Source organism: Myodes glareolus, chromosome 7, assembly GCF_982192425.1.
Source record: "Myodes glareolus chromosome 7, mMyoGla1.1, whole genome shotgun sequence".
In the NCBI taxonomy this organism is placed as follows: Eukaryota; Metazoa; Chordata; class Mammalia; order Rodentia; family Cricetidae; genus Myodes; species Myodes glareolus.
Window position 1 is genome coordinate 17,628,868 of NC_142032.1, and position 15,622 is coordinate 17,644,489.

A 15,622-nucleotide genomic window follows, 5' to 3' on the forward strand; every position below is an offset into this window, starting at 1 on the left:
TTTCAGAAAAACAAAAATAAAAAAATAAAATTTATGATTACCTACTTCTAGCACATATTTGCTGAGCTGGGCATCAGTCCAACCATCTAACTTGAAAATGTTCATTACTTACCACAGAAGAGGGCTCATTACTTTCCGTTCTTCTCTGACCTCTGGTAACTCCCCATCTGCCTTCTGACTCTAGATTTGCCTACTTTAGACATTTCGTATAGAGTCATAGTCTCTTGTGTCTGACTCAGAAAACTGCTGTCTTGTACTCAGTTCTTATGGTTGAGAAATCCTGCACTGTATGAATAGACCAGATGTCCAGACATCTGCTAATGTGCATTTCGGACCGTTTCTGCTTTCGCACCATTATGTAATAGAGTTATCAACATTCACCCTGTGTGGGTCTTCTCTTCGTAAATGTCTATTCAGACAACTGTTTTGTTTTTTTGAGGGTTTCTGTGTAGCTTTGGAACCTGTCCTCTGCTTCCCAAGTGCTGGGATTAAAGGCATGTGTCACCACTGCCCGGCCAAATTCCTTATTTTAATACCAGATATTATTACATATTTATATTGCATCTTCATTGTCTTCTTTTTGTTGACTTGTAAAGGGTTCCTTTGCTCTGGGTCTAGGAGTATTAGCTCAGCAATAGCTTCTAGGCAGGAGGATCTGGGTCAGTCCTGCTAACAGCAGAACACACTTGTTTCATACTAAACATTAGGCTCTTAGCCCAATCTGCCTTTTCAATCTCCTGATACTACCTTTTGAAAGACAGAGTCTCAGTGTTGATGAAGCCTGGTTCATATACTTAAAAACGTTCATTGCTTGTATTTTTCTACCATATTTAAGAAATTATTGCCCTGCCTTATGGTTTAATCTTGCTAGGATCTTAACCTACTTTTAGCCTCTCACACAAAACACACAAAAAACAATATTTATTATTGTCTTCTTGAACAAGGAAAGGGGAGTAGTAGTTGACCTGGCTCTTAAGGACTGGCAAAGATTCAACATATCTCTGTTTCTGGGTGTTCAGAATGAGTCTTACTGAGTTCCAGGGACTGAACCTTCATTGACTTAGGGGCTCCCTCATGATAGACACACTACTAAGCCACACTACCACCCCACCTCCTAGCCCTCCCCTTTACTTCTTTAAATTTTGAGGCATTCTCCCTGGGTTGCCTGGCAGGCCTTGAACTTTGAGGTCCTCTTCCCTCACCCTCCAAGCAGCCCAATTACAGGCCTGCACCACAGCCTTCTAAGAGTCCTTTAGACTAAGGCGAAAGACCAGCTGAGGTGAACTGTGGTGGTAATGGCTCTGCGTACTCTCGGAAGCCCAGATGTTGGCTGAGAAGTTCCTGCGGGTAAGTCGGCCTTCTACAATTTGTGTGTTTCTTTTTTTTTGTACACAAGTAGCCTCAGAGAAAGTAGAAAAGGCTAAAGGAAAACAAGGGAAAGCAGAGCCCATTACGAAAACCCTCCCTGGGATGGCTGGGTTCTTCGGGCTACTAGAGTGAACTAGCAGGCCCAGAAGCTACCCATGAGACACACGGGAACCTGGCACTTCTCCAAGCCAAAGAGTCAGCTGGTGATGTTTTTGATTTAATGCCATCTGAATACTGGTTTCCTGTTACCGGAACTGAACCTCGAATTACACATCAGAAAGGCAGAGCAGGTTACTGGGGTCTGACTCAAACCTCGTGGCTTCTTCTCTCTTAAATCCAAGGGACATGGGTGGGACTGTGAACTAGACCAGGACCCAGGAGACTGTGCCCCAGCCAAAACACCATGAGACGTACTGCAGTCAGATCCATTTCATTTTATTATGAACAAACACAACCTCAGATGAGCGGAAATACGTTCAGAGTTGGTATTAATGAGAATTATTAGATCACAAAGAACTACTGTTGCACGTGATAAAGGGAAACTCCCACCCAAGGAAGGAAATGGCGTCCTGCAGGTTTTCATAGCAGTGGGCATACATTATCTAACGCATCCACTCACTCTCGGGAAAAGAATGACGGAGATTAACAAGGTCATCTGGGACATAGGCACGTGTCGCGTCCATGGTGGACAGTTACTATAAAAATGTGCAGGACTTAAATACTCTGCGGAGGATCCCCATGTGTTTTTATAAAGAGCATCTGGCCGTGCTCAAACCTACCCACTGAGGTAGGTCAGGGTTATTATCCCAGTTACACAGAAGTGATACTCAGTCACATCATTCAGTGACAGGCCCAGTGCTATGGTTTGAGTTTGTCCCACAGGTTCATGGGTTGGAAACTTCATCCCCAATGCAACAGTGTTGGCAGCTGGGATCATTAAGAGCGGATTAGGTCGGGAGGGCGCTTCCCTCATTAACACCCTTATCCAAGGAGTGAACTCGTTACTGTTGGAGAGGGACCTGTTAAAAAACTGGGAGTGGTAGGAGGTCCTGGCCTGCACCACCAGCGTAACATGGCCACCGCTTTCGTAACTTTCCTACTAACCTATTTCAACTAAAGACGACGCTCAGGATACTAGCAAACCATGAAGAAGAGCTTTCTCTTTAAATGCTACAACCAGCGTTTAATCTTAAAACAAAGAGTGAAACCTCCAACTCACAGACGTTCAAATTACTTCCACCATCCATCAGCTATGGGCACTTCATCAAAACAGCCCTCAGTTCCCAAAATGAAGCCCCGAAAGGGAATACTGCAAACTAATGTACAGCGAGTCCTCCAGCCAGGCCAGTTGACATCTGCCACATTTACAGGCTCACAAGCAACAGATTAGAGAAGAGGTAAGGCACCCGAGTCAGATTTTAGCGTGTCCCCAAGGTGAGGACCGTTAGAAAGTCCCTCAATCAGATCTTAGTTTCTTATTAATGTGTCACTTGATCTGAGCTTTAAAATCTTGAAAGTAGTATTCCTTAGTGAGCTGGTACACCCTTCTCCGCAGACCCAAACATAATGGGGTTCCCAGCCACTGCACGGTTCAGCTCCATGGGGCAAGCCGAGAAGAGAAAGTTCAACGGGCATCTGCTAACCAGTGAAGCTAGAGTCACCCAAAAGGCATTTCCAAGGAAGAGGGCCACAGGTGAGCAAATACACTGTCATCTTCCAAGAACTCTATTTGAATGAACAGCTAAAGGATAAGGCTGCTTTCATGTGGGCACATAGAGGTCCTGAAGCCTCTCTACTCCACTAATACAGGAAGACGGTTCCCTCCCACCACTGGGGCTCAGTGGTATAGATAGCATTCAGCACACTATACAGCCAATAGAGCAGACACCCACCTTCCGCCTCGTTGACTGAGCTACAGGGACAATTTGCTGAACAAAATCTTTTATGCAACGTCCACGGCATCTCAGATGTCCTACCTTAGCTAAAGCTTTGCAGCAGACCGAGGCTCCACCTATAAGGGATTCCAAATGAGGCACTTAAGAGCGCGACCTTGGTTCTTGTGCTTCCCATTCACCTGACAAGTCCTCCTCCTCCAAGCACCACAGCATCACCCGAGAGTGCTGATCAGCTCAAGGAGCCTCGCTGAACATGCAGGGAGCGAGCGCTGAGCATGCTCTACCCTGACTCACAGGAACTGTGTCTCGCCCGCCTTGTCCCTGGTGCACTGGCACAACAGGAGCATTTATTTTGGAATGACTCATGAGACAAAGAGCCTCTCTGAGTCAGGATGTTTCTAGAAAGTTTGCCAAATTTTTCTTTACAGTTTCCAGAGCGCCAGCAGTTTGAGGGATAGAGGTGGAGGATCTGAAAGCTACAGGGAAGGACAGCCAGCTCTACTTACTACTGATGCAGCGTCGCATCCCTGCACAAGGAAGCTGCCGGGACTGCCCATCTACTGCCTGTAAACACACAGGACATTTCTGCCTAGAGCAAGACTAAATGTCAAAGGGAAGGAAGGAAAACAAACCCAGAACCAAAATCAGAAAAGTGGGTAGGAAAAAGAAGCAGACACAGTAGAATTCAGAGACAGAGTCATGAGTCCCAGGCAGAGTCCTCCATGTAGACTGGATGGTCAGAGTCAAGGAGGCATGAGTCAATACTGTAGGGGAAGCCTTACGACAAAGAATGAAGAGCTAATATCTAACCTGTCTCACTAATATCTAACCTGTCTCACTAGAGCACCCCATGACTTTGAAGTCCCCTGGCAATGTGTTCCCGGAAGGTTTTCCTTTGGAAAGTTATTAGGATCTGCCTGTGGTGTCTTCCAGTTTCTCCAGCGGCTGCCCAACATGGGAGGAACATGCAATGTGTTCAGCAACTCTTTTCAGAAAGAAGCACTCCAAATGAGTATTTGCAGGTTCCAGGACAGACCTTAAGAACTTCAATTCTATAAACGCTTCCACTGTTGGATGGATGAAAATGCCACAGTCACCTTAATTTATGGGAGCAACCAACCGAGAGCAGGAATTCAAAGCAGGGTGTGCAACTCACAGAACGCTCAAAACTATGAGTGATTGCCCTCATCAATTTCCAACACGCCTCACCTGAAGACTTCTCGCTCTGCTTGTCCTTTTAATTGCTTTATTTGTTTACTTATTTCAGACAAGGTCTCACTATCTAGAGAGCCACCTGCCTCTCAAATGCTGTGATTTAAGGCATGTGCCACCCACCACACCTGGCCCTCGAGCCTGGTCATTAAAGGAAAAGAGAATCCTTTTTCAGTAGAGACCACTTTCCCTACAAACGGTTGTTTACCTTTTTTTTTAAATCATCAACCTAAACTACACAGAGATACTGACATGTGTTACTGTATTCTAGTGTCACCAAGTTCCATGGCTGTCACCTACTCAGAATTAGGAGAGGAGGCATGCTGTGTGGAAAGGCTCCCGTGCCTCTGCTAGGCAAGAGTTGAGCCCGATCACCAAAGATCCCCCCTCTCCCACATCTTTGACGAAGCACAGCCTGCATGTTGAATTTGGCCCCTTAAGATTTACCTTCCATTTCATTTGGGAAAGCCTGGGCTAAAATTAACAGGAGAAATCTCTGAAGATGTTCTTGCATCTCTAACTCAGAACACAGCTTAAGAGGTGGGGGTGAGGGCACAAACCTGTACTTTTTGACCCTTGGAAAGTCAGTATGCATTGGAAGGTGAACACTGACCCATAGCAGAGCAGCTGCTGGCTCGGGAGGCAATGAGAAATGAGGTCAAACAGGAACAAAGCAAAGAAAAAGACGACGGGAAAAGAAAAGAGGTTAGCATCGAAAGGGAAGAGCCGTTGACTTCCGATACGTGTCCATTTTACAATACTGTACCAGAATGGGTTAACGTCATCATTTTAGCATCTGGGTAGCAATACTCAGTAGTTAATTAACAGAACATTAAGCCTCTGCCAAGCTGGCTTTTGGAACAGAAACCGGAAGACCCCAAACTCAGCCACTCTTGCAGCTCTCATCTCCAGTTCTCTTCATCCTGGCCAAGACAGCGGCCTTAGATACTTTCTTCCGGTCGTAAGCCAGGCCCAGGAGAGCCATGCAGTCGATGAAGAATGTTGTGAAGTTGATGTGCCAGCGGTACTCACTGGCGGAGTAGTCATAGGGGAAGGAGTGGTGGTAGTTGTGGAAGCCCTCGCCTGGAAGAGAAGCACAGGGAGCAGTTAGGGGGTCCAGAGACTGCGGTTTCCTGATCTTAGCACACCTCTTACCCAGTGTTCCTTAAACCTTGGAGAATCAGACTATGAGTGAACGGATAAATCCAGTATCTTTTCCTCTGAGGAAACAGACACCCTCAAAGGCATCATGGTTCTGTTTATATTATGGGATCTATATATCTTATCCAAATTACTCCGTTTCTAACAGGATCTTAGCACTGTAGAGTGTAGATAATTCATTTCAAACATGAATTAAAGACACGAGCAAGGGCTGGAGAGATGGCTCAGTAGTTAAGATCACTGCCTGCCCTTCAAAGGTCTTTAGTTCAGTTCCCAGCAACCACATGGTGGCTCACAATCATCTGTAATGAGATCTGGTGCCCTCTTCTGGCCTGCAGGGATACATGCAGACAGAATACCGAGAATACTATATACATAATAGATTTTAAAAAATAAATAAAGACACGAGTAAAGACTGGCCCTTGGAAAGGATATATGTAAGTTATAAAAAGGAAAACATTTTAAATTTATTTTTAATTTTTGCATGTTTATACACATGCACACACACCATAGCCTGTATGTGGAGGTCAGAGGACAACTTGTTATTTATTCTACTTTGTGGGTCCCAGGAATCAAACTCAGGCTGGCCAGGCTTGGCAACATGCCTTTACCTGCTGAACCATCATGCCAATATAGAAAAGATACTTTTAGTAATATCCAACATAGACGAAGTTAATGAGCGCTATACAAAGATGAGCACCAATCTGATCAGTGTCATTGGATGACCAATCAATGTCTGTTATCACTAAAGAAAAGCAGCCAAGGGTCGGCATACGGAAAACTAACTTGAGGCCTTTGTCAAACTCACTTCTTGGAAAGGACAGGAAGATGTGGGCACGGGTAGCAGAGGCACACGTTCACCCATCCTGACACCTGGGACTAGATTTATAGGCTGGATCAACTACAATCAAGTGATCTGGTAGGATTCCCCAAGCAATGCTGTGCAGAGGGGAACTCAAGCACAGAATAGAAGAGAAAAGGACAAGTGGGAAGAGGCCGGTAGGGAGCGAGAAGGCGCATGCGCTAATGGCCACCACACAGGCATCTCTAATAGATGCACCACATTCAAGTACACTACAGAGATCAAAGTTCAGCATGGCTAAATAAAAACACAAGACTTACATCCGTGGAAATACTCCACTTTGCTATTTATGCTCTCTGGCCCCCAGTGAGACTGCAGACCCGCCAGTCTCCCTCGGGGTTGGGGATCAACCTTTCCACAGAAGTTACGGCCTCTCAAAAGGCTCCCCCAGTAAAATCACCCTCAGGGTTATAGTGGGAAATATACACAAATTGGATCATTCTGACTCCTCTGGCTCCTGGCCAAGCATCTCCAGAAACAAGTCACCAGACACGGTCACACTTGGTACTTACCCACAGCTCCCATGGAAACCAGGATATTCTCCCGAGAGCTAATGTTCTTGTCGTAGGGGCGATAGCCATACAGGTGGGCGGCACTGTTCACCAGCCAGGTGGCGTTGAGCACCACGGCATAGCGCAAGAAGGTGCTAACACACAGGCTGTTGAGGAAAGTTTCACCCCAGAAATACCACGGCACTACTGTGGGCAGGATGAAGCACATCAGCAGGAGACCAGGCTTGTAGTACCTACAATGAGATTGCACATTAGAGCCTATGTAGAGAGGACGCTCACACTTCCGTCAACTGTCCACTCCTGACAGCCAGGGCTGTTTCTCCCCTATACCATTGAGTATGTATTTTTCCCCTATACCATGAGCAGCAAGAATCAGACATACACACACACACCAAAAAAATGTGGGAGAAAATTTGAGAGCAAACGCTGTTATCTCACTGTTTAGATGGGGCAGCGTGGACATGGACGCAATAAACGACCTTCAGTGTCACAGCTGCTTCCGGAGCTGCTGTTTACCTGCCTGTGTTTCGCTCTCATGACCAGAGTCTCGGGTGTGTTAGGTGGAGCGTGTGGTGTCATGCCTCTATTCCCGCTACCAGCATTCTGAGCTCTGCTGGCCCACCCCAAAACACTCCGGAGTGTCCCAGACCAACTGCAGGCCTCTGACCCTATAGCAACACTAGCTCTCTGCATCTTGTAGACCAGATACTCCAAGGGAACGGACTCCCTCCCGGGTCCTTCAGTAGCCATGTCTTCACTTTCACAGCCCTGCAGCAAACTCCTTTCCATCAACTTTGACCTCTGCTTCCCTGGCTTAGATTTCTTCCCACCATCTAACTGTGACCCTCCCATGAGTGGGCAACAGCCTCATGCTGCAAGAGGAACTTTAGTAATTCTGCTGGTATCTTCGCTACTCTTCAGTCTGCACGTAGGACTCCATAGGAAGGGCACCAGCAGTGTCTTGACCGCTCTTCTTATCTCTCATACCTAGTACTTCAAGCAAAGGAACATTCCTGGAACATTCTTGAGGCTTAACTCACGGCTACACAGTCCGCCTCTGAATCACCTGTGGATTCCACGCCACTTCGCCTAAGCCCTTCCCTGAACAACGTCAGAGAGCTATCTCCCTGCTCTTTGTATCTGTCTGGTATAGACATATCCTGGCCTGCCTGACGGTTACTACCAGGCTACTCAGCCTATCCCTGTCCCCTGCTAGGCTACCAACTCCTTCAAGAGAAGGTCTCCGTTACACTCAGTTCTCTGTCCTTTGTTTTAGGGTAATAAACAGCGTTTTTGTTTCGCTTTGCCTTTAACTGGTTCCAATCAGATAAAATTAGTTTACCTCTGTGGCCCATAGGAAATTAAAAATAAGTTTTAAAGTTATCTAAATATGTAGACCCAGTAAGTCAGGACTTTTAATTTTACAATTCTTAAGAAAAAAGGCTGAGAGTAAACCCCACATTCCCAGGGTCACCCCTCTTCACTCACCTCCTCTGGAACATGACCAGTTTCTCGGCTTTTAGGTCAGACATGTCCAGTTTTCCGCCCTTCTCTTTGACAGCCGGGTGTTTGCGCACGAGCAGCCAGCCCACGTGAGAGAAGAAAAAGCCACGCCGAGAATTGTGAGGGTCAGCGTGTGTTTCTGAGAACTTGTGGTGGGCGCGATGATCTCGGGCCCATTCATACACGTCATTCTGAGGAGACAGGAAAGAGGACCCCAGTATTGAGAAGAGATGCCCTTTTGGGGGAATGCAAGGGCCCAGAACTCCAAATCTACACAAAATCCTCAGGACTCTGGCTCAAGAATATGCATGGGAAGAAGGTGAAGGGTTCTTGCTCCTCTGCTTCACACTTGTGTTAAAACTAAGTGCATACAGAGCCAGGCGGTGGTGGCGCACGCCTTTAATTCCAGCACTCGGGAGGCAAGGCCAGCCTGGTCTACAGAGTTCCAGGACAGCCAGGGCTGTTAAACAGAGAACCCGTCTCAAAAAACCCAAAAGGAAAAAAAGTACACACAGAAAAGCAACCTAAAGTCCCAGAACATAGGTATAGCACGGCCTCTTGCTGAGACTGTATGGAAAGGAGGGAGCAGGCTTATCACAACCCTCACGTTTCATTAGCAAGTAAGTTGGTGGATTTCTTTTTTAAAAAAAATATTTTTATAGTTTATTTAACTTTATTTTATGTGCATTGGTGTAAAGGTGTCAGATCCCCTGGAACTGGATCTTCAGACAGTTGCGAGCTGCCATGTGGGTGCTGGGAAATGAACCCAGGTCCTTTGAAAGAGCAGTCAGTGCTCTTAACCACTGAGCCATCTCTCCAGCCCTGGATTTCTTTTTTTAAAGTTCATCTTGTATGCGTGTGTGAATATAGATGAGTATATGCCACAGCACGTGTGAGGTCAGAGGACAGCTTTCAGAAATCAGTTCTGTCCTTCCACACGGCAGGCTCTAGGGATCAAGCCCAGGTCCTCAGGCCTGCAGAGAAAGCATCTTAACCACTGAGTCATCTTGATTATCCACACAGCAGCTTTTCAAACAGGGACTATGGGACATGGTGCATGTGGAACGTCTTCAGGCTCAGAGTATGAGGCAAATAGCCTTGGGTCCTGGAGTGCTACTCCATAGAAAATGGCGAGGAATGCCATCCAAGGCCAGCACTAACACACAAGCACAGTCCCGTTTACAAAAGACCCCTGGACTTGTCTGGGTCCTGCCTGCCATACTTTCAAAAGTATTACCAGTGTCTCTCTCCTCCCTCTGTTCCCCAAGAATCTTGTAAAGTTGCTAGGCCAGAGACAATCAGGCATATCTGGTGAGCACTGCAAATCTTAACGAGACAGAGGTGGACTAATTTGGTTTCCCAGTGTTCTCTTGCCGCAAATGAAGCCCACCACTGGCTATCCTATGTCCTTAAAGCTTAGGAGCCACAGGAGTCCCAGTGTGGACGGAGCCAACCTCTGGGCGTCCCCACATGTATAAAGGGTCAGTAACAGCATCTGCTGCCTCAATCGGCACGAGGACTTAGTCTATGCTAAAACAACAGAGCCCCAGGTCTATGAGAGATGACTTCTGTCCCACTGGGATGTGGTCTGCGACAGTTCGCTTAATGTGAGTGAGCTGTTCACCTATGGTCCAGGAAACCAGGGACAGCATCCAGCTCTTGTGCCCGATCCTTTATACTGAAGACCCACCACAGCCACGCTGTGTGACACCACAGGGACCTTGAGAGGAAAACGGCACTTAGGGACCCTTTATTTCCCTTCCCAGTGACTCTACGGTATTTGAACTTCCACACTGAGTCTGCCCGAGACTAGAAAAGGAAATGACTGTCCTAAGATCCATGACTGCCCATCATGGGAGTGGAGGCCCAGCAACAGCACCCACTTCTCACCTGGAAAGCCATGGTGTTGGCAATGATGAGGAAGACCCTCAGCGGCAGCCGAGCCTTGTAAGTTCGGTGGCTCCACAGGCGGTGGGCCCCGGCTGTGATGCCCAAGGCACTGATGACGTAATACAAATACGCTGTAGGACAAGAACATTGGGGTTATCACCAACAGGCAGGTTCCATGTGGGAAGTGTGCCAAAGACAGTTTGCTCGCACCAGTCAATTTCTCATTTAGCCTTTGGGGAAAGGTCGGGTTTACCCTGAAGCCCTGAGAGGCCTTGGTCTGTGAAACCTCAGAGATTTTACTACTGCTTTACGCCACCACCAATCATGAGTCTATAAGGGCATCATCCCAGGGGTTTATCTCCTTTGATCTCTAGCTGTCCTCTAAGATGTTCTGGTCAGGAAACTGCATTTCTCAACCTAGAACCCATACCCAGGGGGCATTTTTGAAGCAGCAGCCAGAGCAACTCGGACAATGACTAGTTAGAGAAAACAAGTGAATAGCTAACTCTACACATGAGGCTTTTCCCAGCGGGGACAAAACCACTCCCAAGCCGTAGCAGTGTAAGGCACGGTCAGATCTGCAGAGTGCCTCAACCATTACCAAGGATAGTAAGAGCCTCCTACGGTCCACTCCTCGAACAAGGTGGGTGCTGTTAGCACCATACACTTCTGGTGAAAATGAAGATTCTTTTTTTTTTTTTTTAAATATTTATTTATTTATTATTTATTTCTTTATTATGTATAGATAATTCTGTCTACCTGTATGCCTGAAAGCCAGAAGAGCAGAAGAGGCCACCAGACCTAATTCCAGATGGTTGTGAAACACCATGTGGTTGCTGGGAATTGAACTCAGGACCTTTGGAAGAGCAGGCAATACTCTTAACCACTGAGCCATCTCTCCAGCCCCGAAAATGAAGATTCTGTCTACTGTTTGAAGGTGCGGTTCCAGTTCTACTATCCAGCCCCCCAAGATCTGTGTGCCCAGTTCCCGAGTCTCTCCTCGGTCACACTCCTGTCTATGGGAAACACTCGAAGCTGGCAGGTGAGCATCCCTCACTGTCCCTGAGGCACTGCAAGTTCCGGAAGTGCCAGTCATGATGGAGAACTGGGGAAGATAGCAGCTCACCCTTCTGCCCCCTCCATTGGCTGAACTAGGAAGTAGGGGCTGGGGCCTTGGCAGAAATGGCCAGTACTGACTCCCTCCCCAAGGAACATCAGGAAACAAAGGGCCACCAGGGGCTATAGAACTTGGATGCCACTGGAGACACCACGCATTGCACAAATGGCTCTGGGCCCTTCTGCAGACAGATAAGTTTCCTAAGAACCCTCTCTTCTCTTTCCCCCGTTCCTGTCCCTCCCACAGGACCCAAAAGGTGCAACAGGACAGCAAACTAAGGGAAGTTCTGGCCATGTCTACGTTTGGAAAGAGCCTAAGGTAACCCTAAGGTATCACAGGAAGCTTTGGACAAAGCAGAAGCTGGGGGCGCACCAAGAAAATACCTGCATTTATTTCATGCTGCAGACGACCCAAGCAAATTGGATCCAAAAGCAGAGATAATGTAACGGGGGTAAGGGGAGGGGCAGTGGAGGGTGCACCATAGGACACATGGATCCCACGCACAGAACCCAGATAGTCTTTTTGCTTGTTTGCTTTTGGAGACAGGGTTTCTCTGTAGCTTTGGCGCCTTTCCTGATCTGTAGACCAGACCAGCCTCTAACTCACAGACAGCTGCCTGTCTCTGCCTCTGAAGTTCTGGGATTGAAGGCGTGCGCCGCCACCACCACCAACTCCTGCTGAACCCCAGAGAGTCTCAAGCCTCTTCAATTCACCTCTCAGTCTAGCACATAGGAGACTCCCACAGAAAACTGTCCCCAATAGTGGGTATGAAACATCTCACGGGTTTAAATTCAGAAATAAACTGGGGAACTTTGCCCATTAGGCTCACAATGTTGTCAGAGACATCTATTCAGAGTCCACGGAGGTACAGAAGACTCTTAAGACAGCCAAGCCAGGGGCAAGGCCGGCAGGGCACACAGCTACTCTAAACAAGTATTTCATTCCTACTCTCAACAAAGATACGTTGTCAAGATTGTGAGTGGAGGGCTGGAGAGATGGCTCAGAGGTTAAGAGCACCAGCTGCTCTTTCACAGGTTATGAGTTCAACTCCCAGCAACCACATGGTGGCTCACAAGCATTTGTAATGAGATCTGGTGCCCTCTTCTGTTTGTAGGCACACATGCCAGCAGCACATTGTGTGTACAATAAATCTTAAAAAAAAAAAAAAAAACAAGAGTGGACTATCTGATACCTGGAACACTCTCAACACTTCTAAGACCTTGACTGAAGAGACAGAGGCAGCTAACACTACAGACAACCAGCTCTTCTACACACACACCGTCCTCCAAGGGAGCTGCCATTAGTATCTATACTCAGAACTGCTCCCAAAAACCTCCCACTGTGCTGAAGAATCCCTTGCTAATGGGCCCACAAGGAGCAGCAAGAAGCTCTCTGATCTACAGAGCTCTGCTCCTTCCTGGTTCAAGGTTCAGAGGTGAAGCCACCTGCAGAGCACACGTGTGCCTCCAGGGGGCAGCACTGCTACCAACCTCCACCCACGGATCCCCATGGAGCTGAGCTAGGCAGGTCTCAGGACACTCACACGTTACAACCACGTGAAGGCTGGGGCTGCTCAAGGCTCTATTCCCTGCCATGAGGTGTGTGTTCGGTGTGGTATGGGGTTTCAAGGGGAAGGATCCCTAGCGATAGGTGGAGATGACAGTAGCAGACAGAGCGGAAGATGAAACACTTTAGCAACCTTATTTTAGTCTAAGAATGTTTTGATAACTGGCTTGTGTCAAACCCTCGCACTTGGATACACAGAAACCTGTTTCACCTTCCTCCAAGTCAACCAGTCTGCTCTGGCTGGCCAGAGATGTCCAAACTGTTGTGTTTACAAACCCCTTCTGAATTCTCATTCCAAACAGCATCCCGTGGCTCTGTCCCCTTGCTGGGCTCAACATGCTGCCTCCCATGAGGCCCGCGGTCTAGTTCTGGGTTCCAAAGTCCCCTGTCTACTTCTTTTGTGGCGGGCAGGGCTGGGACAGGTGCCATCAAGTGACTCAGACAGAAAAGCCTGCTCAGTGACCTCAGCATTAATGTTAAGAGACTCTTAAACTCAAGTGCCCCCATCCGAATCCCACTAGGCTCTGTTCCCAGCCCAGCTGATCCATCGGAAACCAAGAAGAAAGGGCTGCTGCCTTGGGTCAGAGGCCACCCGGTCAAAAAGCAAGTAGAAATCTGAGGTTCCGGCCCAAGACAAGGGGAGGTGCTCACCGAAGAGGCAGGTGTAGACCTTGCAGGAGGGAATCAGTGTGATCCCATACAGCGCCCCCAAGTGCAGCAGGGCCATGAGAATGATGTTTCTCCAAACGTACTGCAGCTTGGGCGGGGGACCCTCCTCATCCTGGTAGCTAGGGTCATATAAGTCATCTTTTAATTCAGGGCGAACGTCTGCTCCCCAGAGGTGAGGGTTCTTTTCAAACTTCTCTCCTCCATTCTGCTGTCCCCCAGAGGGAGGCGCTGTGATTGTGGTGGTTGCTGAGTAAGAGCCAGAGATCTGCCAGGAGAGGGGGTGGAGAATTAGGACTGCAGACGCGTGGGGGCAGCAGGGGGTACTTTCCTCTACCGTAACTGCGGGAAGGATGCAACAGCCGCCCTACCCCACAGCCAAGGTTGCATGACGGTGGAGTGTACCACGCAATGGAACAAGGGATAGTTTTCTGCAATGCACAGACTGGCGGGAATAACCCTTACGCTGAAAGGGCTGGACAGATGTCATACTAGCAGCACCCTTAGCAACTCACAAAGGAGACCCTGCAAGTATCGGAAAAGGGGTCAGGTTTCACTTTAAAGACCAAGAAACACAGTTGGGGAATCAAACGTCCTAAGTAAAAATCTGGCTATCATACGGTAGAAAAGTAGCCATTCAAGGCAGAGAAATTCAGAAATGATGGTTAAATGCTCCCAGCTGCTCTGAACTCTCTCCAACTCCCATCCAGCCACCCACCTAGAAGTCCAAAGCGCACCCGACACCTGAGAGGGAGGGGCCATCTGGGGGGAGCTCACCTCTTGCAGTATGTGGGCCGGCATCTTGGCGTCGGGCGCGGGGGTCACGCTCCCAGGGATGAGGATGTGCAGCGAGCTTCAGACCTCACGGACTGAGGGTGTTATCACTAAGTTTCTGCAGTCCACTGGTGCAGAAACCCTGAGCTCCCTGTACCAGCCCTGGGCCAGAGTTGGCAGTGGGGTAATCGTGTCCTGGATTTCCTTAGGTTCGTTTTATTGATCAATGACCAGACACAAACTGAAAAGCTGGCTGGCCAAGACAGCCACGGGCGGAGATAAGGCTAGGAAATGAGAGCACGCCAAAATCGCAGCTTGCAGCCACCAGTGTCCAGGAGTCGGAATACTGCAGACACCAACACCGCATTGTCCCATCCCCAGTCAGGCGGAGGGGGGAGATGCTAATGAGGCTTTCGTAAATTCCGGCTTATCATTGGTCGATGGGAATTTGGTACCACCTCGTCCTGCCGCTCTCATTGGCTCTGCACAATCTGCTGTTCCCTCTGCCTCCAACTCCTCCCCCCTCCTCCCTTTTTTTTCTGCCTTTTGGCTTCTCACCCATCCCCCGCTGGTCCTCCACCCTGCCCCCACCCTGCCACGGGGGCGCTTCGGCGGTCTTTCTGGGAGAGAGGACCCAATCTAGCAGTGGGGGTTGGCTTCCTGGCCAGGAAGACCCGGCAAGGTTGGGGAAGCCACGATAGCCCCGACCACTCATAACTCCATCCGGTCTTGGCATTTCCAGAGGCGCGTGGGAAGGGAAATGGCTACCACCAACAGAGAGCAAAGCCGAGCGGTGCCTGCAGACCCGCCTCCCTCCCCAACTGGCGCCTCTGTAGACCCTGCTGGAACAATGACTCTGCCTCGCTCACCAGCTCCAGGATGCTTACCAGATAATATTCTGGTGCCATAATCAAGTTTTTAGAAATCAGTGGTCTAACCCTTCCCACTAGGCTCAGTTAGTAAGGTCACTATGCACACTGTGAGGGCACAGGGGCTGTATCCAATCCCACCCCCATCCTCATGACTTCCGAAAGCACATGGCACCTTTGGGAGACTCTTCCGTCAGGTTGGAATTTTGCAGTTTTTCTTTATGGAA

The 15,622-nt window shown here is 48.5% G+C and overlaps 1 protein-coding gene across 1 annotated transcript; it reads right to left on the reverse strand.

The window, feature by feature from the left end:
- Window positions 1–1,782: 1,782 nt before the first annotated feature.
- On the reverse strand, window positions 1,783–14,906 carry LOC125403640 (stearoyl-CoA desaturase 2). Its single transcript, XM_048439180.3, has 6 exons — window positions 14,530–14,906; window positions 13,738–14,020; window positions 10,404–10,534; window positions 8,499–8,704; window positions 7,011–7,243; window positions 1,783–5,558 (listed from the first exon to the last, which is right to left on the reverse strand). Exons 1-6 carry the CDS (start codon window positions 14,551–14,553, stop codon window positions 5,359–5,361), a joined length of 1,077 nt encoding a protein of 358 aa, XP_048295137.1. The 5' UTR covers window positions 14,554–14,906; the 3' UTR covers window positions 1,783–5,358.
- Window positions 14,907–15,622: the final 716 nt, after the last annotated feature.

Bases quoted from the DNA above. Each gene is read 5' to 3' on its own strand.
- LOC125403640 (XM_048439180.3), bottom strand. From the start codon at position 14,553: ATGCCGGCCCACATACTGCAAGAG. The intron at 14,021-14,529 runs GTGAGCTCCCCC...CTCTCCTGGCAG, and splicing joins CGGCCCACATACTGCAAGAG to ATCTCTGGCTCTTACTCAGC. The intron at 10,535-13,737 runs GTGAGCACCTCC...CTTGTCCTACAG, and splicing joins GGTCTACACCTGCCTCTTCG to CGTATTTGTATTACGTCATC.